Raw genomic sequence first — 25,683 nt, 5'->3', positions numbered from 1 at the left:
ATTTTGGCTATGTCTGTGTTTCATGTCAGGACCCAAGTAGGGCAACAGCATGACAGGCTGGCGTTAACATAAAAGAGTGGAGTTCCCTGCTGTCCAGATCTGACATGCCTGAAGGTTGACAACAAAGATTTTATAATGCCAGCCTCTTCCGCACATAGATCTTGCAGTGCTGGTTTCTATCGATTATCTCTTTCTGCTCTTCCTCAGCCAAAGAACATTGGTCCATCAGCTCATAACTAAGATCTGACGTAGTACACTGCGTTGTTTCATGTTGTCAGGAGTGCTGGCAATCAGCTTCCTCACATGGCAATGTCTTCTCGCTGGGCTAATGGTTTATTTATCTGACTCCAGACTCTTACCATCTGTTAGAGGGACCTTCTACCCTCAGTCCCAAATGGATCCCTCAATTAGCAGCTGAGCGCCTCGTTGCTGAGGGCAAAGACAGATCTGGCTTTCTGCTGATAAACTTTTGTCACCTTCTCTTCCGTCAAACATGTTTACTTTTTAATGAGGTAACAACAATTTGGGCATCAGTAACTTGCATTTGGAGTGTTTATTAATCTTCAGGTTCATTAACAAATTCAGCACGTTTAAATCGCTCACTCTAATCAATATGGCTTCCATTAGCTTGAAGTTGAACTATTTGATATTTTGATGTCATTAGTTGTTCAAATTATTGTCTGTAATGTGTAGGTAGGGCCGGAACTACAGTTAGCCTCAGTTGTACAGTACATTATAGCTTCTTTTAGTTCATTGTTTTGATTGTACATATTTTATGATCCTTACCCTTGACAACCTTGTTTTCAACAGTGCAGGTCAGCTGAATGTAGCAGAACATACTGTATGGATATGTGTGTTTATCTCTTGTATCTAGCAGAAAAGCTCATAAATTGACAGACAAGTAAAGCTAGCAATTAGCTCATGAGGACTGTGGAGCATTTGACAACTTAAGAACCAGATATTTTTCACAGACATTGGCGGAGACAAAGAACAGAGCTGAGAGTAAGAGTTATACTGTATTTACTTTAATGAAGCATTGGATTCAAATACAACTCCAAATAATGACATCGCCCATTGGTTTGTGAATTGTCATTTTTTTTTAAATCTGAAGACTTGCATTTTGGTTTTTGCCATCTTGTTTTTTTGGTACACTCAAGAACACAATGCCGGCCCGCCTATACCAGAAACCTAATTGCAGGCCTGTCAATCAAATTAGACACAAGTCTGAACATAAACAATTTTTTGGGGCCTTGTATCTAATTAATGGAAAGCCCACCAGAGCACCAGATCAAAAGGAGTAAATTTGCAACTTTTAGATTTTATAGGGATTTGTTATAATTATTTTTAGTTTAATCTGCTGGCATACATCTGAAAAAAAAAAGACTTATCGAACTGAAAGTGACCATGCAACCACAGCCCCTCCGTCTTAAATATTCAATTCAATTCAATTCAATTGTATTTATATAGCACCAAATCACAACACAGGTTATTTCATGGCACTTAACACATTAAAATCCTCACAGCAGAACTTTACAACATTATACAGAGAAACCCAAAAATTTCACAATTCCCACATAAGCTTGGAGGGAAAAACTCCTCTTTAAGGGAGAAAAACCTCCAACAGAGGGAAGGAAAAACTCCCTCTGAACAGGAAGAAACCTCCGACACTCAGAGGTGGGCGGCCATCTGCCTCGACCGGTTGGGGTGAGAGGAGAGCAGAGATGGAAAAGGACAGCATAGAGATACAAGAGAAGAACTGCTGGTGGAGCCGACAATTGCGGAGCAGGGACCTGGAGCTCCATGGCCGGAGACATCTGCAAAAGAAAGAACAGAAACTACGCCAGCGAGGGAACTGAATGGAGAGGCAACAGACAATAAGAAAAAACTACGGGAGAGAGAAACCGTAAAGTTGAAGAGATTTAATGGAGATAATATCTCCGCAAAAGAAAATGGCCCTTCCTTGTGCAACATATATTACTAAAATAGTCATCTCACTTTGCCAGACCTATTTCCACTGCTGGAGAATAGTCCGGCTGTACCCATAGATCATTCTGGTATATGGGGAGGGGAAAAAAACTCTGGCCTGTTTGTATTTCTGTACGCCAATCACAATTATTTTGGCCAGTGCTGAGCCCAGGATGCAGCAAAAGTGCATTTGTAAATTGTGTTATCAAATAGCCAGGGTGGCCTGCCTTATAGTGTCATCCAAATCTTTTTTCCTGTGACGGGGATATCGTAAACGGTAACACATAGACAGCGGAAGGGGAGGAGACTGTTGACTTTAATACTCGGCTCATGGCAGGTTTAGAGTGTCATTCTACATCCACCGAGTCAGACTACTTAAAACCATATTACCATACTTACTAAGATCTCAATTTCTTTTATGCAATGGGACTGTCAATCTTTTTTGAATGCCAAGGCACTGTCTTTAGTTTCTATTATTGTTCAGGCTCGATAGTTCATGAAATTATCTCTTGTCTCCCTTTTTGAGTGTGCATCACTTAAGGGGGATGATTATGATAATGAGAGCAGCCGGGGTGCATACTCAGCCTCTTCCTCCACATCTGAAAGAGGATAATTGATTACCCCTCCTCAGGTCTGACTGGACCCGAGCCGTGTGATTTATGTCGGGATACAAGTCTCTGTATACACTCGTTTAATAGGAGATAACAATATGACATGGAAGGCAAAATAAACGCTTTAGGAATCAATTCTGGGATGCCCCACCACTAGCATCATCACAGACTGCAGGGAGATTAGTCGATCACATACTTGGTTTTGCTACCCCCATGTGTTTTTTATTATCTTTGCGATGAAAGTGATCCTCTCTTCTACTGTTTGACAGACCTGTGTTTGGGCTGGAGAACAGGACTCATCAGTTTAAATGTCAGCGCGGAGAACAGACCGACATTTCAGTATACTCATCCATTAATTGATAAGGAGGCGGCTCTTGTGCTGCCAGCGAGCACTGCTGATTTTGATTCTGCTCCATGGTGGACGCGCTGAAAGGCCTATACCTGATCGATAAGCCTGAACGTTATACCTTCCTTACATTGTTATATTTACAAGTTCAGTGTCAATGTCACAACATAAATTTTGACATATGACATGGAACTCTCAGGAAACCCTTTGTGATACATTTTGGTGAGAAAATAGGTCCACTGGCTGATTTTTACATGACCTAAATTAAAATAACCATTTCTTTGTTTTGTTTTTACCCTGTGTGGCAAACCTTGGGGTCAGCACATCAGCTCCAGCAAGTTCAGCAGGTGCTGAGACTGTGTTAGCATATCTCACATGTCAAATTAAAAAGAACAAGCTGCTGGATAAACAGAAAGAAATGCTGAACCACATGTTCATGTCTGAACATCAGTCAAAACGGTGGAACTCAGATGTAGGGTAATGCCCTCAGAGTGTTTGATTTTCACAGTAAAATTAAAAGCTAAAACCTAAAAATATTGCTGATGTGAAACTGGAGCTCAGCCTGGAAAGTGGAAGCATTGCAAAATATTCGTTTCTATTTAAAGGCAATACATTTCCAGATCCCTAATTGAAATCATGTATTCTTTTTTTCCAATTATTTAAAAGATATCTGTTTTCAGAGCAATCATTTTATACCTTGACGTGCATGACTTATGAGTAATATTTAGTCCATGGTATAAAGATTTCATTAATTACCCTGCTAGATATTTAGATTTTGGATTTTGTTTTTACAAGGACAATATAATGTTCCCATGGAGTGAATTAATAAAAAAATGTATTGTGATCAAAAAATACAACTAAAAGATTGAAGAATGTCCCTGAGGAAGTGACCTATTTTCATAAATCAGACCTGCCCTCCAATGTAGTTTTCAAACAGATCCCAGAGGGAAAATAATTGGTGTAAAGAAAACATCTATATTTTTTCTTGAACATTGGACATTAAAACGGCGTTTTCTGCATGAGGAGTGGAACTATTGTATATCTGTATCTTCCTGGACATCATCTTCCATGCAACAGTTAAATACAAGCGCCTGATCAGCAGAGGACGGTTTGTAAGAAGTGACACCTTCATTGCATTTTGCAGCTTTTTATCACTCTTTTTCAATCCAGAACATTGTGTTTCCTGTGAAATCATATGTAACAGCTGAGATAGATGAGCAAATCTCCAGGGATAACTGAATATATCAAGTACATAAAATGAATAATAAAATCCACAAACTATTCTGATTTATCGCAAGTGTGATATGGAATGACACCGAAGCATTACAATGATTAATGGCAGGAGAGTACACAGTAACACAGAAACATGTTGTTTACCTGCACAAGATATGAGCCTAGACAACATGTAGGAACCTGAATTATGTATTAAAATGTAGTTGATGCTCAGAAGTAAAATATCATGATGTCATATATATATATATATATATCGCATTCCATAATACCATCCTGTCAAACCAAGCCATTGTGGTTTATATGCTCTTACTAAAGCAGAAAGTGTAAATAAATATTTTGTAAATATTATAAAAAGTTTTCAAACTTGAAATATCTTACCTTACCAGGTGGTGAGATCAAACTGTATATAAAGAAAGACAGATTCTCCTGGTTTGATAAGTGAAGCCAATAGGGAAGTGCCTTAAAGTGATAAGGTATGGGTTGCCCACTTATCATAAGATTGGTAGTTCGATACCCGGTTCCTCTTAGCCACATGCTGAAGTGTCCTTGGGCAAGGCACTGAACCCCAAATTGCTCGTGATGGCAGGCGAGCACCCTGCATGGCAGATCTGCCGCCATTGGTGTGTGAATGGGTGAATAGAAATCAGTGTCAAGTGCTTTGAGACCACTAAGGTGATAAAGCATTATATTAGTGCATATTAATTACCATTATGATGTCATTAGCTAAATTAACTTCTTCTGATCAGAGTTATGATTGTCCTTCTGAAAATAATTCCATCATTAATCAGATAGTAGGCATCAAAGAGAGGTATGTTTGGAGGTTTGGTTTCATTGACATGCCTGAGGTACAGTCATGTTTCCAGTAGAGGTGGGGGGGCATAGGGTCCTCTGGTTCTCAGTCAGATCCAATTAACTATGACATCATGGTTTATGAACTGCCATTAAGTGACGTTACGCTGGGTTGAGAAGAGGAAAGCTTGACTTTAAAGTTTTTCCATTTATTCTATGCAACTTTCACAGTGGTCTGAAAGAAGTGTGTAGTGGCGCCATCGTTATCTGCAGCTCCTTCTTCTGTCTTTGAGTCATTTCTTTGCACATTGACTTAAAGGTCAGGTGAAAGGTAGCAAGTATCCTGTCAGCTTGAGGAGCGAGCGTGTCACCTAACCTTCACCTTAATCAGACAGAGGCCTGGTAGGAATGGGACTGACTTCCAGAAAGGACATTAAACATCAGTGAACCCAAAAACAGCAATTTCTTCACACAACAACCACGAACAAAGAGCAGATTTTGCACACCATACTGTAGAATGATGTGGAAATTAGACTTTTCCTGCTTTCCTACTTCTTGCATTTATTTTTCCATTGGATGGATGCAAAACACTGGCCAACTCTTCGAATGCCAAAGACACATTAAATGTCTCTAACTACGTATTTGACCCTTGCATGGTTTTGTTAGCTTCAAAGGCCCCTTTGGTTGTGTTTTGTTTATGGCCCAGCAGAGCCGTAACTCACATCGGCCCGTCCTCCCACAGCTACTCAACTATTCTCACAGCACAGTTTCCTAGGTCAGATCACATAAACCTCTGTGGCTCCCTTTTCTGCAGATTTATTGGCTGACAGCTAATTTATCCATTATACACATTCCAAATTACAGGCTTCGGTCAGCAGGGTGGCGGCAACCAAGCAAGGAAAGGAAAGGAAAGACATGCTGGCCACCACATTTCCCACTGGATCCAAAAACTAATCCCACCCTTGTGCAGTGCTTGATAGCACCTATGTCATTAACTGCTAAGTATATCAGTGTGACAACTGGCTGACTCCATGAAATTAGAAAAAAAAAAAAAAAAAGACAGCCAGATTGGAGTTTTCGACAAAGAGACCTTTATACAGACAGTTTTTTTTCTCATATCAATAATGTCTGAAGAACCAGGTCTTTTTGAGAGAGTTGCCCTCTCTCACATGTCGAACGGAACAGGAGTTTGTCCATGTCAGGCACGTTCTCACCTACTGATGTAGGTAAGGGGTAGCTCCTGGGTAGAGAGTGCAGGGGGCACAACCTGACAAAAAACATTTACAATGAGAAAATTACAGTGTTTTGATTTCAGTATAATTTGGTCATGAACAACGAAACCTCTCACCAGTTTGTGAATTTGTCAAACGAGTTCAGTGTCAGCCCAAACAGCAGCTTAAGAATTTTGTCGTCTTTTCGGTGACACATTCTCGTCAGCATCTCTCTCTACCCTTTTTGTTAACCCTTGGATGTTTGTATTCTTCTGATATTCTGCCGGCTGCATGATAGAAACATCAACAACGTGCCCATATGTTAGATGTTTTTTTGAAGGATGGCCAGGAAATGTCCCACCTCCGCTGAGCAGAACATGCACCTGATTGATTGTCACAGGGTTAAGGATAGGGATAAGATTAGAGACAATTAAAATTAGCTCACCCATCAAATCAGGTGGTGCTTTCCACATGAATATTCATTTCTTAGCCATACTGTGAAAAAAAGTTCACCTCCATACAATGGCATTGTCTGTTCACATACGGACGGTGATGTTTTGACTTTTGGCCCGTTGGTTTTGGAAGGTCCCACCAATGCAAATATCAAATTTGGCCACTGCCCAAGTCATTACTTTTTATAGAGTCTCTTAATTAAAACCTGGCAACAGTATATTAATCTTGATGTGATATTTCCTACCTATTACCATTCAAATCCGCTTGCCGTCCAATTTGGTAATGAATGTAGTTCAGTGACCATTAACCACCAGCCTATTCTTTATTTAAAACTTCAATACCACCCCTCGTTTTCTAATTATTATGATTTGTTCACAATTTTGCCAATTTGGTTTCATACAGAGGGTTAGATAAAATGATATCAGGCAGTGATACCATTAAGCAGCACTTGCTGCCAAGAAAATGTTTCACCAAATGTTTGTTTTTACCTACACGATCATAAAAGGGCAGAGCAGAGTTAGCTGATGTTTAGCCCTTCTTCTAGTCTTCGTGTTAAGGTAATATAATTGTCTCTTGCCTTAGGCATTAAAGTGGTATTGTTCTTTTCATCTGAACCTTTGCAAAAAAAAAAGCAAATAACAGCATATCCCATATGTTGAACATATATCCCCCAGCACAGCCGTTAGTTTCCCTCAGGTTTAAAGTACAAAATTATTGGCAGTTTTTCGGCTTCATCTAACAGTTTTATAGTGTGGGTATAGTGGACATTGCTACCTGCACGGTCCATTGGACCTTGGCATGCCTTTAGACTTTCAGTGTTGTGATGTAAAATCAAAAACCCCAACTTCACCAGTTTAGTTCACAAGGTGGCCTTACCCCAAACAGCTTGGCTTTGCCTAAATAAAATGTAGCTGTTGGGTTTGTACTGCTCCTTCTCCAAGATTTGCATTAAAACACTGAAATTTAAGCCATTCAAACCCCGAGATGATTCATCTGACCATGCCAAACATGTTTTTGTTGATCCAAGGATTATATTGCCATTTGACTTTGAGTCTGCACATCCGAGAGTTCTGCAAGGAAATGATGTAATGTGCTAAATTAAATGATGGTGAAATTAAACTGTTCCTAATTTTCGAATGATCCCCGTCCCCTAAGGGCTCCACTTTGAGAACCACTGGAGTAAGGAATTAAAATATCAGTGTGATACCCGCCTTAATTGAAAGACTTCACTGAGACATCATTTTCAGTAGCTGAAAGGAAAACATCCCTAAATTGTTGTCTAATTATTGAAAAAATGTATTAGAAATTAACATTATGCTTTTAATATTCATAAAGTATATCAGCTTAAAAGACAGAAATGTGTGTATGTAGTGTATATGTGTAAGTGAAAGATACATTGTGTGTACTCATTCTGTTGTGTGCATGTGTTTGGCGGATGGTGGGGCTTTTATTGACCATTAGCTTTTATTAATATCCCTGGAGAGCATGAGGTAAGGCTGCAGTTCCTGCATTTAGGATGGCTTGATTCTTACTATGTAGATGTCAACCTTTTGATATTTACAATCTCCACCTGGCGTGTTTATTTATAACGTATGTGCCATGACGTATCACTAGTAATTTAAGTCCTGTGCACTTCATTTGCAAGTCTCTATACCTTTTTGGCCCCATGAGGGCTCAGTGAGTAACTCTTATTTCCTGCCTAATGATTTAGAATACAGCAAGCTGAAGACTAAAGGTCTATTGTTGTGTTGAAAGAACGGTGTTTATGTCACTGCATTTTTTTCTTGCCTCCCACAGCAGCAGTTTTCAACCATCCGTGGCATGTTCTCACAGGCTACATTTCAACTTTATGTTCTCACGGCTGAAAGTCAAATCAATAGAGCTTAAGTAGCCATAACAAAAGAGTTCATGTCATTTGGCTGGATTTGAAGTAGGGGAGACCGGGATGGCTGTAACATGGTCAGTCTCAGCACCTGTAACTGCGAATTTCTTTGTTACAGCTATCAAATTTTGACACAAAGTACTCTTATTTGTCGCCTACATAAAACAGTTTCCAACTTCAACAACGACATCACAAAATTAATGAAAGGCTTCCATATACAATAAGTTCCATTGTTGCAACCTGCTCCACTACCGGTGTAAGTTGAACCACATTGATTCCCAAGCGGTAGTGCTTATACCACTGGTGGTGCTCAAGAGACTTACTGAAAAACACACTTGCACAATAATTTTATTTTATTACAAACAACAGCTATTACATACTCATCAAAATACAATGACATAAAATGAGTTATTAATCATTTCTGGGGCTGTTGCATGGTTAAATCAAAGAATTTTATTTTGTACAAAAAAATTGTTGGTATCTGCAGGGGGAAGTGGAACTTGCAATTTGGTTAAGGACATAGTGGTACATGGTCTGACAAGTTACTCTGTTGTACGACAACCTGGGACAAGTTGTAAAAATAAGAGTAAAGGAATAAATATTGAGATCACACCACACAATATGCATTTAAATAAGTTTGATGCGCGTGTGCCAACTCTTCAACATCTTTCTGTGGTTCACCAAGAACAAGAAGAACTCATTGCTGACTTTTAAAATCACTTTAAGAATGACTGTAATAATGAGCTGTATACTTTTAGAAATTGAAAAAAAAAATGTCTAGAACATATGCATTGTTACTGTGTTTGTATAACGTACTTCACAGTGGTCCAGATCCTTTTAACTTTAAAAGCTCTTTCTTAGAGAAAATCGACCTCAGTCAACACATCCTATTGCTGCGCTGATGACTTTTTGACTGTTGTGATAGTCCACACTTTGCAGTTGTTTTGCTCTTTGCTCACTGAGATTTTATATTTTTATCAGTATCTGCTCAATATCATTTGCCAGATAAGAGTATTCTTTGACAACCGACCTCATTATCTTTTCCATTTGCAGAGGGGCATCGTCAGGAGAGGCAAAACAGGCAAATGCTTGGGAATAGGTGGCCAGTCATATTTGCAAATTTTTTTTTAATGACAGCCAAACACCTTTATACTTCTCATAAAATGAACAGCCAATGCTTAAAAAACACAAGTTGCGACTCTCCTAGCTACAGTATCATACATAGTATCATTGGGCTTCTTTGCCTAGGGCTCTCCCAGAGGCCCGGATCACTGCTGCTAATCTCATGCAGATTTAAGTATTTGTGCTGGCACACCCATATTCATTTTTTCCCACTGTCATTGCATACTGAAAAAAGAGGAGTAGAACATTAAAAAAAACAAAAAAAACATTGGTTTTGGTTGATATTCTAGGGTTTGTTTTAACACTTTGATAAAGTTGCCTCATATTTCTCCTAAAACTACTCTGTAATCTAATACAGGTTACGTGATTCCAACTCCACCAGTATCAATACTAATCTAAATATAAACTTCAGTGTTTTGGCTATAAAATCTGCATATGTCTTCACACCGCCGTGCAAGTTCACATGCAAAAGTCAGGAAGGAATGTCACACATAGAAATAACCGCAAGATTTTTGGGCCACCTCTTCTTGGTCGCAGTGATACTGTTACAATAGCTCTTTTACAAACATCTCCAAACAGATAAAGGCTAATTGGATTCACTGTAAAGAGTTGAAGTGAAGTTTCTCATTTATTTATGTTTTATGCATGTCAGCTTTTTATATGGGCAGGTACCAGCAGCTCAGACAAAAACTCTCCTGTGTGCTGCTTCGGTGTGTCCTAACAATCCATTATCATCATCATCATAAAGTATCCAAGCAACCCACTTCCTCAGCTGCAGGATGCACGTCCCCAGTGCCGCTCAGCAGCAGCATCACCACATATACACACAATTACTGTAATTGCACCTTTATTAGTCTCCCATTCACACTTTTTACAACCCAGCGCAAAGAGCAGGTCGCATCTCTGGAAATGGCCTCTAAAAGCACAGGACTGTGATAAACAAGACCCTCCAGGGCCATTAGACTGAGTGGCTGGGGGAAGCAGACGGGCCCCATGCTGCCAACATGGTGAGTAAAGTCAATTAGCGTACTTCATTAGAGTGTAGTAAACATGCAAAAAGGCCACCACCTGATGAAAATTTAATTTTTTTCTTTACGTGAAATGGATGTTTTAGTATAGACATAGATCAAATTTATATTTGTCACTGCTTAGAAAAGTTGAGATAGTGAGACGTTTATGATATTGCATGACCTGAGACATGCCTTTCATGCCAAAAAGTGCAATTCACCAGCCCGTCCACTAGAGGATGAATAGAGGTCACATTTTGCCTCGCCTAAGCGGGAGAAGTAGCATGCCTAAGGTTTCCGCACCAACAACCACGTGGTTGTGTTAAGGAAAAGATCATGTTTTGGGTTGCAAAAACGAATGTTACATATGTCACATAAGTTACTTAAGATATGTTGCGTGAATTAAATACGTAAATGTTATGTACGTAACGTACGTAGCTTATAAGAAAATCCACTTTGAATTTTGCTTTTTATGAACTCAAACAGTTGTCTGGGTGAAAGTCCTGTTTTAGATTCATCCAACCACCCCTGACCTCCTTCGTATCTTAGACTTTAACACTCTTTGTAGTTCATCACATGACCTCCTTCCCTGACTCTGATCATACAGGCATGCACTTTTCATGCCAAGGCGAGGCAAAATGGGACCCTGACCCGGTATCTTCTAGTGGACTGCCCGTTGTATTACACGCTGTGTCGTGATATTGGGCTGCCAGCTTATTTAAGAAAATAAGAGCTGCATAAATTGGTGCTAAGCGACAACCAACCGTGACGTCACCCTGCGGTATGCAAATTGCCGTTCTGAAACCTCGAGTTCGGTACATTGGGCAATGCCATCTTACTACTTTGGTGTCAGAAATGACTTTATTTGAATGAGCTGGGGAGGAACGGGCAGTGGATCTGACTCGATCTCTGAGAACACTTTGCCTGCCCACCTAGTCTATGGAGCCAGAGCCTTTTTGAGCCAACTCCTAGCAGCACCTCGCTGGTATTGGCACTTCTGCATTGGCCTGACTTTTCAGGCCAGGAAGTTTTTATATACACTCTATGGTTGGTGCTGATGAGGCAGTTACAGCACACAATAGCAGAAAGGGCGAACGGATCTGATCAAAAAAAAACCCAAGGACACTATTCCCACCCACCTGCAAATTGCACTCATGCATGTCAATCAAAACAGGCACTCCCCCAACCGTATCTCGATATCTAATTAATTAAGGAATTATTTCCACAGGGACCACCAGAACACTGGTCACATGTAGTAAATTTACAACTTAATCATTTATGGAAAAAAAATATATAGATTTTGTATTTTGTATATATATATTGGTTTGTAGGAAGTGTTTTTGGAGCCGGCCTGACTGGTATTGCACCTCAAGGCATTTCTGCATTGGCTTCACTTTTTAGACCCCATGGCTACATCCATTTTTAAATACACTGCTATGCTCTATAGTTTGATAATTACAGTGCCTTTCTCACTGGTCTATTCTAAAAAGGTTTCAGGCAGCTAATTCACATTGCAGCCACGCCAGCATCCTAAAAAGACAGAACTAATTACACTGGGTTCCATTTGGCTTCAGAACTGACTAATTCATATTTAAATCTTTCCCTACGTGACATGGCTCCAACATGCCTCACCAACCTGCTTATCAAATATGTTACACCTCCGGTCACAAGGCCTTGTGGTGAAACGTTGGTGAAGCTGCACTTTTATTTCATTAGTCCTAGCTGCTGGGCACACACATTGCTTTCCTTGCTTGCTCTTTTCCTATTTCAAAAGCATTTCTATACGTCTCTGACACTAAGATGCATGTCTTGGAAGCATAAGGTTAAGTGCTTCTGTATGAGTCAAATACACAATATCTTTTTGAACACTGACCTGATTTCTCCAGCAAGGCTGACAGCCAGTGTTTTACTGCCAACCATAAACGCCAGCACTTCACATAATGTGTAACGCCTTACAACTTCCCGCCTTGGCATACTTGGGATGATTTGGGGCCGATCAAAAAGAGGACGCTGATAGGCGCTGACACGAATAGACTGGTGAAAATCAAAGCAACCTCCCATACACTGTTTCTCTGTGATGATGCCATTCTGACACAGACGTGGAAATTCAAACAGCAGCCTCCTTACTGTAGGTCTGTGCCCGCTGAGTGTGCCGCCCCCACACCAAGCAGCATAAAAATCCACTCTGCAAACCTACTGGAGCCTGGACATCAGAATAATTCAACCTCTACCATTTTCCACTCTCCATTTCAGAACAAGGCATAGTATTTCTCACTGTCCCCACTTAGGTAAGCGGGACTTGTGAAGTCCGTCTGAAGGCCTCCTGCGGTTGAGACACCCTGCGGCCTCCGTTTTTAAGTGTTCTTGGAGTCGGGGCAAATTAATGTCTTTCCCTAGGACTTGTCTAGTCTGCCAACACACTGAACAGTGTCCCTACCCACAGATGCTGTTTGCCATTTTGACAGAGGAGTTCAGAATGTTAGACCTTGCTGTGTGCCAAATCATGCAACTTGACATTGACAACAGCCCCCCTCCTGATGCTGGTCAGAAATCCTCCTGTGGAGACACTAAATAATCTACAAGGCAGTGAAGAGGAAATCAGTTTCTCACCTTGTTTATTTCCTTTCCTATATTGTGTTCCTTGGATTATACCGCAAGATAAGACGCTAGTATTTACAAGCAGCATCAGATAAAAGGTGTGAGAAAAGAGATGTGTGGGAGTTGATCTGAGACCAGTGGTTTTAGAAGAGACGTCATAAATGTGGCCCGGGTTACACCACGTAACAGCGGCAGCAACAAACACTATTACGGGCGCTTGGACAATTAAGTGAAACGATGGTTATGTCATCCTCATATTCATTTACATGCATTCACAAGCAGCATGCCCTGCAGCTTCCCCTCCCGTAAAAAGAAAATTAAGACGGGCTTGGGTTCATCCTGCGGCCAGCGCTGGATGCAGCTAAAGGAGGTCACGATGTCTTGTGTGTGCTTTTTCAGGCGATTCGAGGGGGCAGACTGGACATGTCACTGGCAGCAGGAGGAAGAGGAGGACTCAGCCTGCATTCTGATTTCAGGGCAGGCTTGCAAGCATGTTTGGTCTGGCTTGGAAACTAAACAGTACCCTCTATTGGATGACACGGAGATTGCGTCTAACCTGTCAGAGAGGACATGGCTGGTGGTGATGCTGCTCCCTCTGTGAACTTTTCAATTCTGTTAATAAGCTCAAATTTCACAACTGATGCACTTCAGCTAATAGAGGAGGTTATAATGACTTTCTTAAGACTTGATATGTTCTTCCTTTTAATCCGTTCAATGTCACCAAGTGCATCCAAAGTCCTTCCACTTAAATGTGATGACTCAAGACAATTAGTGTAATTAGGTATGGGCTTCCTCTCACCAAACTTCCCTTTAAAAGTTCTTCTCTTGAGCTCTAGAATAACTGCATACAGCAGCCTGGAGGCCCCTAGGCCCTTTAGGGGCCTCCAGTGGCCAATGAAAAAAGGGGGTCCAGGGGGTTGCCTGTCCAAAATGAAGGAGAGTTTAATTTCACAGTTATTTTACTGAGTAGTTTGATCAAAGGCTTCGCTTTGCTGGCCGCACCTAACTCCTGCTGCTATATAAACTGCTATAATTATATAACTGCTGGAAGTGAGACAGTTTATAGAATGTGCAGGATTTTCAAAATAAATGTTTTCCCTGTGTGATGTTTCCTTTAATTTTGTATGTTAACAGGTTTTCTTATCAGAGAGGCCAAAGGTAGCTAAATTTCTCCGGCTTGGTATATCAACCTTTCTAAAAATTCTCCCTGTGGATGCAAGAGCACAGAAGACAGGAAAGATCATATAGTAATGACTGAGGAGAGACTCTGATAACCGTGATGATGCAAGTGTAATAAGTCAACTGGCCACTTCTGCAGGCCTCTGATGCTTTATTAAAAGCCTGTGAGAATCTCCGTCCTCCTCCGGGCATATCATCTGCCGTTCATAAAGCTGAGGTCAGATTTAAAAATCATCCGGTGTCGAGCTGCTTTTAATATCCCTCCTGACCTGGCATTTGTCTCCCTGGAGACAAGTCTTCAAAGCCCACCGTTTATACATGGCTGCATGGATTAATGCAGTCCGCTCTTTATTCCCTCAGAGAGCCAGGGCAAATTTCAGCAGTCAAAAGACAGCAATGAGGGATGATAATGTCAATTCAAAGGCAGGGACACCTCCTGTGGATTTGAGGAACAAAGTGACACGAAGAGTCATCTTTATTTAACCGTCAAAGGTTCGCTTCTCTCTATATTTTGATTGGAGCCGGAGACCATTAACAGCGGGTGAGATTTGACAGATGCTACACCCTAAATAAATCAAATAATATGTCTTTATTATTTTCAAATCACGGTTCCTTTGCCTTCTGACATGAAACACTAGGAGGGATAAGACAACAGCAGTGCTACTGGGTTTATTACTTACAATAACGAGTCAAATACACAGTGAAAGAAAAAAAAAATAGGAATAGAAACCTTTTTTCATTTTAAATACGTAGAAAAATATTACTATGATAAAAACCTACTTTTACTGCAAATTACATTTTAGTAGCACCACTTGTACATGTCTGCTATGCAGACAAATTACAGGAGGATTAAACATAGCAAAATGGCAAACACAGGTGTAGCTAATGGTGCGTTCATGAGCAACTGGGAAGTGGAACGCTTTTTATAGGAGGTGGGACCTTCTCAAATTGGAATTTTCCCGATTCCCTGTCTGAATCCAAGATTACAAGAGCACTACGGCTGCGTTTCATCAGCCGCCATTGCTATCGTCTTGGTATTGTGCACGCTGGCTAGATGACATGTTTTACTGTAACATGTTGTTAGTTCCACCGGTGTTTTTTTTTTTTACTGCGCTGATGAGGCAGATTATTTGCATCTGAAATCTTGGAAATGCAGCTGGGCTTGCAAGAAGTATTCCGGCTGTGTCCCGGTTCCCTACGACGTAAAACACTCTCAGGTTCTGAGTTTGGAGCATCCACCTGTCCACGCATACAAAATAGTTTTTTTTGTTGTTTTAAATGTTTGTTTCTTTAAGAATAATTTGTAGAGGAGCTCTGAAAGTCTGTGGCCACACATACAGGTACATTTTGCCTTCTTTGATACTGGATGCAAAAAACAAAAAAAACAAAAAACAAAACAAAAAACAAAAAAAAACCTGTACAAGATCTACAAACTGTGCAGCAGAGAATTTGGAAGCAGCAAAGGTTTGTATTTCGGGTGAAACGCTTGGGCCAAAATCAAAAAGTTGAAAATACCGTGAGCATTTGAAACTATTTATTTAAACGGGCAGGACCTTTGAATCAGGTGTTACTGCTGCCATCAATCAAGTCTGTTCAATTTGTCGCCCCAGCTGCCTTTCCGGCACCCTAAAAGTGTCTGTCCCTAAATACGCAATACCGCCGTCAATTTCAAAGTCAGAATATCTGCTTATAGATGTTTTTTTCACAGTTTGACTTGTCACCGTAGGAAATGGTATTAATGATGGCTGCGTGGTGCTTGCGAGGTTCCTGCTTTTTTGTACACGCCGGCTTCATCGTTACGGCTCACTGAGACGCTTAATGGAACCGAGCCTTCATGAATGCCCTTCTTTGATAAGTCAAAGTATCCGCCATGAAAAAGCTCTATTGTAACCAGCCGAGAACCTCGTCCAGGGGGGTCCGCAGGTGCAACAAATACGCAAGTAATACCCAACGTGAGAAGGCTCAATGCAGCGCTGCGTGCAAAGTAAGCAAGACCACCACACATAAAAATGTTAACATTTATTGCTGTTTCTGAATACCGCATTGAAAGCAAAAGCATTCAGAGTATACACAGAAATTATACAATTATATATGGTTTCACAAAGGCAGTGAACACATACTGTATTACAATCTACAAAAACTACTTTACAGAAATTTAAAATTCTAAATATCAAAAAGTACAGCTGCAGAAACAGGTGTAGAACTGGAACCAGAAAACTGCTCTGGGTATCGCTCGGTGAAACAACATGGTGACATCACGATACAAAGAAAAGCGGTCGTCTTTGTACTTACAGCTGGTTTTGGAAACTACAACTGGCAGACAGAACAAAACAAATAATAATTAAAAAAAAAAAAAAAAAAATACTCCAAAGGAACTCATTGAATTGAAATGATCATATAAATTATGTTGGTTTTATGCATCCAAAATATATCATTTTACAGAGAACGCCTCTACACGGTGGCACGTCATAGTACTGTTCAGTGGGATTGGTAGTGTATCGATGCAAAAATATGGTTAAAATAATAGGAAATAATGGGGGAAAAAATTGTCTCCCATCTCACAAGGATGGAGATGTAAATTTAAAAAAAAAAATGCATGTTCTGAACCGCCTGCTGGAACTCAGTAGAGCAACATGTGGTCGTAGTGGGGTCAGTTGGATGACATGACAATTTGTACTTTAGTCGGGAACAGAAAATGGTTTTAGCTCATATTTCAACATTTTACTTAAGAGTCTAGGTTGTATGGCTCTGTTCTGGCCACGGTAGTGTGGCACACGAGGGTTCAAGTCTACCAATCCTTTCACATTGTCCAAACAGTTGGGACCGAGTGGCGTAAGAGAGAACCAGACCACCGCAGCTTTAGAAAAACCCCACGGAACGCAAAAGGAGAAAAAAAAAAAAAAAAAAAGAGAGACAAAAATCCAGCCAGGAAAACTCAAGGCTGCTGAAACCAACCCCTTTTATGGGAAACTTAAAAACAGAAGATCAATAAAATATTCCAGTAAAAAAAATTTGTATGCCCGCATCAATGCCAGGTAGCCATTTTGGAGGAGTGTCCAAAAGCGGGACGAGGCGTTTGTCTTGTGTATGAGGTGCAGTTGTCCTCGTTTCCAGTGACAGTCTGGCTGGATTCAAGGACAAGCTGGTTTATGGTCACACATGGCTGCAGGAGGAGGAGGGAGGGAGGGGAGGGAAGGGGAAGGGAAGGGAAGGGAAGGGAGAGGGGGGGTCGCCTTCAGTCTAGTCCTGCTCCATTGGCTCCTCGGTGGTCCCAGTGTTTGAGATGGCACTTCCCATGGCGCCCTCTGTGGGGGGTTCGGCCGTACTGCTGGACGGAGCGAGCGCTACGTCTTCTCTGGCTGCATCTGCACTCTCCTCTATGCTACAGCTGCTACCGCCGCCGCCGGAACCGCCGCCGCTGCTGCTGCTGACCGGGTCGCCGCCGCTCTCCTCACCGTCCCTGCTGGTCTCGGGGCTCTCCAGGACGCCGGCGGGCGCCTGCTGCTCCGTCTGATCCATGTCGCTGCCCTCCTCCTCGGAGCCGCACGGCACCTCCCTCTCGGCCCGCTCCCCCTCCGGCTCGGAGCCCGCAAACACCTCGGCCTGCGTGCTGCTGCTGGGTTCTGCGGTGAAAACAGCGCGTTTAAAAACGGGGGCCCGGCGAGCGTGCGTTCTCACACCGTGACGCCTTCCGCCTTTTAATCCGACTCAGCTCTTTTTTTTTTTTTTGGTGTTCCTTTCCCGCCACTAAAAGGAACGATTTAACTTAATTATTCATTTTTGCTTCAGAGCGGTTGCAAACCGTCAACGGAAAATGCATTAAATAAAAATCAGCGAATAGGGCACACGAATTCTAAACGGTAAGGGATATATAGTGTTCGGTTAAGGATGGTTTTGCGGGAGTTCTAGTTGATCGACTCAGAACAAGATAAGCAAATACAAAATACGACCGGGCCTTTAAAGACGTTGTCAAATTCATTCCAACGTTTTCATACATTTTCAAACAGGTGAATGACCGGATGGAAAGAAACAAGCACTACTATTTTATTTGTCGTTTTTAAAAAAAAAAAAACTAACAAACAAAAAAAAGCTTTTCATATTCAACCACATAAAATACAACTGAGACAACGTTTCCCGTGAACATTGTCCCGCAGGAGAAGAGAAGAGAAATCAACGGCAGGTGAACCCGTGCCTGTTTTTGCGCTGCCCCGCGGGGACGCCCCAAACGCTCCGGCGGGGAAAAAGAACGCCGTGGCGCCGGGTGGGGAGAAAAAAAAAATGGTATCTGGAAATCTCTACCGATGGAAAAATGTGCCAACCGCGGTTCACCGACGCGACACGCCGGTAATTCAAATCGTGGAACAGAACATAACAACTTTTAAAAGTTTGAATCTACGCGTAGTGAAGGGAATTAATGACCGATTAAAATCAAATCGATTGTTTTGGGGTTTTTTTTTCAGCTGTGTTTGGTGATGGGGATGTTACGAGAACCCATTTTTTTTTTTTTTTTTTTTGAATGACTGCTTCTTTCCTGAGGTATCGTGAGGGGACAAAAGGTGAGCGACGTGTGGAACGGTGCGACAGGTCCGATGTGACTTGTGCAAAAAAAACAAAAAAAACAAACAAAAAATATTTTGGGTTGGAGTCTGATGATCGGGGCTGAGTTTTAGACGACCCCGAGCCCAAAATGCTCGATTAAAAAAAAAAAAAAAAAAAAAAAAAAGAGCAATTTATATTAAGGCCACGTCATCAGTCACAATGTTCACATCCTCAACCGTAAAATTGGCGACGCGCTCCCTGGCGCACCGTCACGTGACACCCTGGCTAATTGTTGTAAATGCATGTTTTTGGAACAATTGTGGAAGCTTCGGAACCGGATGAGTCAGACGTCTAATTGTGGACTGCGTTTGGTTTGGTGTGGCGAAACACCACGCGGCCATTGAAGCCAGCGGGATTGCAGGATTCGCTCTCATCTTCCAAAATCTGTCTGTGTAGGGATCGTGTCGTACGGTGTTCTTACTCTCAATAAATGCGTCGCGACAACAACGACGACCTCAACAACCGGTTTAACGCACGCAGCGCGCAGCGAAACCTACCTTGGTCTTCAGTGGTAGCAGCGCTGCTGGAGGCTTCATTCTCCTTGCTGTACACAGCCTTCTCCTCCTCTTCCTCCTCCTCTTGGACCATGGCTTCCGCTTCTTTCGAGAGGCAGGCGGCATGTAAAGGCCTCAGCGTGTCCACCTCCTGCTCCTCCTCGTCCTCCTCCTCGTCCTCCTCGTCCTCCTCGTCCTTGCTGAACTTAAGTCTCTTCACCTCGAGCTGGTCGGCTTCCATGTCCTCTTCTGCGTCCGGGTGTTTGTTCTTCACCGAGCTGCCCGAGGAGCTGCCTGACGCCGACACCTCGCTGACAAAACAAACGAGCATCGTGAGACGCAGACGCGATCGGAGCGCTTTTTGTCTTCCACCGGAACAGATGTTCCTGGTTTGTTGTGCCTCCTGACGTACCTGGAGTCTTTGTCGCCTTCTGGCTCTGTGTTGAGGTCTTTGTTGTCTGTGCTGTCTGGCAGACCGTTGGCTGCTAGTGAGTTGGCCAGAGACAGCTTCGGTCTGTTCAGGGGCCGGGGAGTTCCAGGACCGTTCACTTTCCTAAACAAAAAAAAAAGAGCAACGCACCCAAAAAAAAAAAAAAAAAGGGATGAAAGAAGAGCAAAGGGGTTATTTTAATAACTTTTTATTTTTTAAACTACATATTTATTTTAAATGGTGTGAATTTTAGGACAATGATGAACCTCTCTGTAAAGGCAGATGTGTTCCCAGGAAGCATCACTCCATTCATTCTATTCACAGTGCTGCATCCATTTTTCCTGCAAAAGAAAGTTCAGAGGGGAAGGAAAAAAAACAAAAAAAAACAATCTTAATCCTTGAGGAAACATACATATGTGTGTGTATTTAAATATTATTCATAACAACCGTTAAAACTTGGACCCAACACTTACTCTGAGGTTGGATGGACGCAGCTTACCACCATTACGTTCTGGTGGGAAAGAAGAATGGTGAAACTAATGACAGAAAAGGTACGAGTTTAAAAGCTTAAGAGAAGGAAAAAAACAACTTTGGATTTACCTTCTCCACCCCTCGAAGAAACTTATCTGTTCCTGCGTAGTTTCTCTTGGGTTCCGTGAGGAGCTCGCACAAGCGCTGGATCGTAAACGGGATTCTAAGAGAAAAGAGCGACAGATTCGACATGTGAGAAAATGTATTGAAGCTCTGCGTCCGCTCATCTGGTCCGCCTGCGGAGCTTCGTGTAAAAAAAAAAACGTGAGAGAATCCACAGCAGAGGCCCAGTTACACATCAACATCAGCAGGGAAGAAAAATATGAAACTGAAGGCTCGGGATCGAGTTTGTTTGTTGTAGTAGAGCGAATGATCTGTTGAGTCTAGACAATATATCAATATTTTTTTTTTTTTTTCCTGAGATATGGAACGGGTCAATGTCATATATATATATATACATATAGAGGTTTTGCCATTGGCATTGAGTACCGTCTAGAGTGCGGTCTGGTGAGTAAGATGGCAAGCGGTGCGATGGCTTTCGATATCTGTTCCTATCGCTCACACTTATGGTATGAGTCAGAGCACGTTTTACGGATCTCTATTTGTCTTCCTTGAAATGTTCCGAAACGGCGCGTCTTATCCAAAGTAAACATCGTTGCTCCCTGTCGTTTGGGCCAACTCATTTAGTTGCTTTTCTCTCAAACGTGACAAACGAAGAACTGAGGCATTATGGGAAATGCCAACCCATTTTGGCAGGGGTAGGGGCCAGAAACCGGCTCTTCAGAGCTGCAGAAGTTAACAATCAGGTTTTGCTACGATGCCGAGTCGCGCTTTCAACTCACGGAGGCTCGCCTTCGTCACAGCAAACAAACTGCATCGGTTACATGTTGGATTGTTGCTCCGGGAGGCAGAGAAATAACTGAGCAGCAGAGAGCCGGACGGCGAGAGGGAGCGGAGCCGCTGCTAACTGCAGCTAACAGATCCGAACGGCTTTGTAAACAGCCGCGAGAAAGTCGCTAAACAAAGCTCGCGTACGTTTAAATTCACAGCGGGTTGTTAACCTCGTGATGAAGAATAGAGCGAATGAACTGGGTTGAGAAAGCAACAACACAGCTGCGCTGTAAACTGGAAAGGAGGCGACAACACTTCCCGCAGCACGTCAGTCTGTTTGATGGTGAAGACGACTGACGGAGCATCTCGGGAGAAAGACCGGGTTTTTTTTTAATAAAGGCAATTTACTTCATATAATGTTGCATTTACATGTTTTGCAGCGGCATGTTTGCAAACAAGAAGGAAACCCTGCCTTTGTATTTTATTTTGATCGCACTCTGTTTTAATAAAAGTGCTCGTGACATGTCACGTGCGGCTTTGACTTCCAAACGAATGTTCAACCAACTTCACAGAAGGTATCGAGCTGTACATCGTATATCGCCACTCGGCCACAACATATCGGGATATGACCAACGGTCCGCATCGCCCAGCCCTAACGTCTAGAAGAGCTGCGTATGCTCCAAAACTTTGCGCTCACCATGGTCGCCTCTGTGAATGAACACGGGCAGCGATTTCATGGAAGGAGCAGGGAGAGGGCAAGCAAAGTCTGTGACGTGAACACTTTTTTTTTTTTTAGACGATGACGTCATCATTTTCAAGCTATGTGACTGATGAAATGCATTGTGAGCCGCTGAAATACGTGGGAAAGACTAAATGCATTATGAGACGCACTCTAAGCCTCTTATTGGTACTCCAAAAAAAAAAATATCTGCTAAAGAAACGTACGAGGCTGCAGAAAGAAAAGAGGGCTTTCTACTTCTGTGCAAGTACCAACAACTTCTTAAAGAGTTTGATAGTGGCTGCCTGCACATGAACTTTAAATGACATGAAATCTATCAAGAAGTGGATGGCGCAACCTCTGTGTAAACACACTAATAATGTTGCTCTTCACTGGCCGGCCCATAATGATAAAAAAAAAAAAAATCACCACGTTTAACGTTGGGTAACTGTTACATTAGAATGAACTATTTCACTCTTTGGCCACGCAACTGTCTAAACGGCGCTTCTCTGTGTGCAGCTGTCGAGCTGGGGATGCCCTGCGTGTGACGCGTTTAGGGAACATTGGTAATTGTGGAGTGTGCTGATGGTCTAGAGATGAGGCGTGTGGGACACGTCTGTTAATTGTAGCTGCAAAAATGAACCCGCGTTACATTCTTCCCCTCAAAACGGCACTAATCTCTGCATGCATATGACTCGCATGCTGTGCCGCCCACCGACCACAAGTAAACGCTCAACTTGCGGAAAATACTGAGGCTCAGTTCAGACCAGGCATCATCATGCATCTCGAGTGACAACTCGTGATTACGTCGCACTTCCTGTTCTATATGCAAATGAACATGTGCATCACGTAAATAAAGAAGCAGATAAACCAGTACAGAAATGTGTGGAGTCAAAGCAATTGGCATTTAACTCACTGCAGCCTCATTTTAATACTCCATCTATAATACATTTCTGTGAAATTTTGTGAAAATATACTGTGTGTGTGTGGGGGGGGGCAGTGCATCAGTGGGGAAAGAATGTTACACTGGATAACAGGAGGGGGGGGTCTGTGAACTTGTCCTTTTGTGAAATTTCACAGAGTAAATCGCATTAAAGTGTTAACAAAGAGCCAAATCAGAAAAAAAGTTTTCATTAAAAACAAAACAGATTATGCTGTTGATTGCTCATGTCTCACTAAGCGGTCAGAGTTTAGGGTGAGTGAGATGGACACCTATCGATGGGAGTGTATTTGTCATTAGAGGCCAGAGATTCTCACTGACATCTCCATCCATCCACCAACTACCCGTGTCAATCAGAAATGTACAACTTCAGCTGCGTACGTACCCATTGTACCCCTTAACGATCTTCAAGATTCTCTCCTTCATATCTTCAAATGGAATCGACTCCACATTGGGATTTGCGGGACCTCTTTGCTCCGGTGCTGAAGCTCTGAAGTCGTCCATCACCTTCTCCAATTCAAACAGGAAGTAGTTTTTGAATTGAGACCATTGTACCCTGAAGGAAACGAAGATAACTATTAAAACATGGCGCAAGACATCCGACGTAAATATTTAGGAGGCAGGAAAGACGTCATGAATCAGATAAAATGACACCAGTCTATTGTGTTAGAGTCATCTAAACTACTCTCTGTTTAAGTATACTTTTCTTTTGAATATTTGCTTCTTGCGTCCCGCACAGTGTGTTTACATCTTGCGTTCACGTCTTTTGGTCGACCGTCAACAACTGGATTAACAATATATTTTCCCTGGGAACATTTCAGAGGAGAAAACAAAATTGCCCCACAAAGTACTGTTATCGCATTTGTTAAAATTCTTCCAGACGGAAAAACGTTTTCTGTCGGCGTAAACACAGCCGGGCGAGTCGTGTTTTTACGAGCTCAGATACAGACTACATATTCAAAAGGTTACGACGAGATACCGCCGGTTAAGAAGAAAAAAAAAAAAAAAAGCCGTACGATAAGATATTTAAAAAGGAGGACGCTGAACTTGCCTCCCTGAGATATCTCGGCAGGGAGTTTAACATTATATATATATTTAAAAAAAAAATCACATTATTCATACATAACTTTGTACAGCAGATACATCAAGTCTGAGCATTAGTTAAGAGGCCACGGTCACAGTCTACCTCGGCGCCTCTGAAAAGCATTATGTATAAAAGATGAGTACACTTGTGGAAACAACAATGAGGTGTGTGTCGGGACGGTGAGAGCAGCTGAGAGGCCTCCAGGGTTCACTTACATGGTCTCTCCCGTCTTGGCGATGTGACATAGAAACTGTTCCAGAAGAGGAGATCCCTCCTTCTTTGCTTTCTTATCGAAATCTGCGGGGACAAAAAAATAATAATAATACTATTTTACGATATGAAAAAGAGAAAGCTTTGACTGATCTTAGCTTTAGCCAACAGTTGAAATAAACTCCATTAAAAGAAAACCTCGATACCGTGTTGGTGAACATCGGCCGTCCGCTTAAAGCTCGTTAACAGGGGTTGTTGGGTTTGTTTTTTTTTGCGACGACACTTTCGGTCCCGGAGGAAGATCAGGAAGATCAGGTCGTCTCGTTTATCTCGTTTATCTATTTACATAATCAATCGAGCCGCTAGCTGCTACGACTCCCCTCAAGTTAGCCGGCGAACAGTCCGTCTGCCCGGAGACGTGTTCACCTCTCGGCCGGACTCATCCGAGCCCGACCCGCAAAACACACGCGGGTCCGGGGAGCAAGGGCGCGAGGAAATCGTGTCGTTTTTCTTATTTTATTTTTTTGTTGTTGTGTGCGTGTTTCCCGTCAAAGCGGTTTTCAACCAGATTAAAAAAAAAAAACCTCGTTTCCGTGAAACCGCTCGTAGCGTTAGCTCAAGCTAGTTAGCAGCAGCTAGCTGGCTAGCGACGTTAGCTCGTGAGCTACAATCCCGTTTATTTTTATTTTTTTTAATAACAAAAACAATTTCGGGTAATCAAACACAAGAAAAACAACAACAAACAACAAACGAAATATAGCTCTGAAGTGACCTCTGAGCGCCTCTTGAAGCGAGTCAATTTCCATCACGCCGTCGCCTTCAGTCGGTCCCGTGAACGTGAAACGCAGACTGGCGGCTAGCTGCTGCTGCTGCTGCTGCTGCTAAGCTAACAACCTCGCAGCGAAAGAGGAGGGAGCCGTTTAATATGGCGTCGTGACGTCACTGCCCGCCGAGCGACAACCGCGGCGGAGCGTCGCGAGGAACTTATGAATGGACCGACTTCATTCAAACGAAAAGACGACCCACGTCGTAAAAAATAAAAAAAAATAATCAATGTTGGAAGGAACCGAATAACACAAACTTGGTGGTATAAGGATGAATAAATCGGAATTTTTTTTTTTTTTTTTAAATCAATAAATAAATATATTTGTGCATCCGTCCGTGAGATGTTAAAAGTTCATTACCTTGCTCTCTAACAACCAAATAATGCGAATGACATTTCAAACTGGCTTTGTTATTTTGTAGTAGCCCGCGGACGACGACGACCTCAATTCATCAACTTGCACAATTTCCATTCCTCTTTACCGTCATGCAACTAATGTTGTCGATACGTATAAAATAATCAGTTATGATACTGTACTTTTTTTTTAACAGGGGCAGAAAATATTCTGTGCGGCCCTCTTCATGGGCGCAGGTAAGTCTTAATGTTAATTGATATTTTAGTACATGG

At 42.1% G+C, this 25,683-nt stretch overlaps 1 protein-coding gene across 1 annotated transcript; it reads right to left on the bottom strand.

Moving 5' to 3' along the window:
- Window positions 1-16,402: 16,402 nt before the first annotated feature.
- ppp4r2b (protein phosphatase 4, regulatory subunit 2b) lies at window positions 16,403-25,120 on the bottom strand. Its single transcript, XM_069165034.1, has 9 exons — window positions 25,006-25,120; window positions 24,239-24,320; window positions 23,325-23,495; window positions 20,520-20,613; window positions 20,393-20,430; window positions 20,186-20,260; window positions 19,902-20,042; window positions 19,493-19,800; window positions 16,403-18,019 (listed from the first exon to the last, which is right to left on the bottom strand). The coding sequence occupies exons 1-9, from the start codon at window positions 25,037-25,039 to the stop codon at window positions 17,637-17,639; spliced, it is 1,326 nt and encodes a 441-aa protein (XP_069021135.1). The 5' UTR covers window positions 25,040-25,120; the 3' UTR covers window positions 16,403-17,636.
- Window positions 25,121-25,683: the final 563 nt, after the last annotated feature.

This window comes from Embiotoca jacksoni, unplaced genomic scaffold, assembly GCF_022577435.1.
Source record: "Embiotoca jacksoni isolate LCO1_2020_lvr unplaced genomic scaffold, fEmbJac1.0.p SCAF_1, whole genome shotgun sequence".
Lineage (NCBI taxonomy): Eukaryota > Metazoa > Chordata > Actinopteri > Embiotocidae > Embiotoca > Embiotoca jacksoni.
Note: the sequence above shows the minus strand (reverse complement) of the source record. Positions and strands in the feature narration are given on the sequence as shown.

Bases quoted from the DNA above. Each gene is read 5' to 3' on its own strand.
- ppp4r2b (XM_069165034.1), bottom strand. From the start codon at position 25,039: ATGGAAATTGACTCGCTTCAAGAGGCGCTCAGAG. The intron at 23,496-24,238 runs GTAAGTGAACCC...CGTTTCCTTCAG, and splicing joins GCCAAGACGGGAGAGACCAT to GGTACAATGGTCTCAATTCA. The intron at 20,261-20,392 runs GTAAGTGTTGGG...TTTCTTTTGCAG, and splicing joins TGCGTCCATCCAACCTCAGA to GAAAAATGGATGCAGCACTG.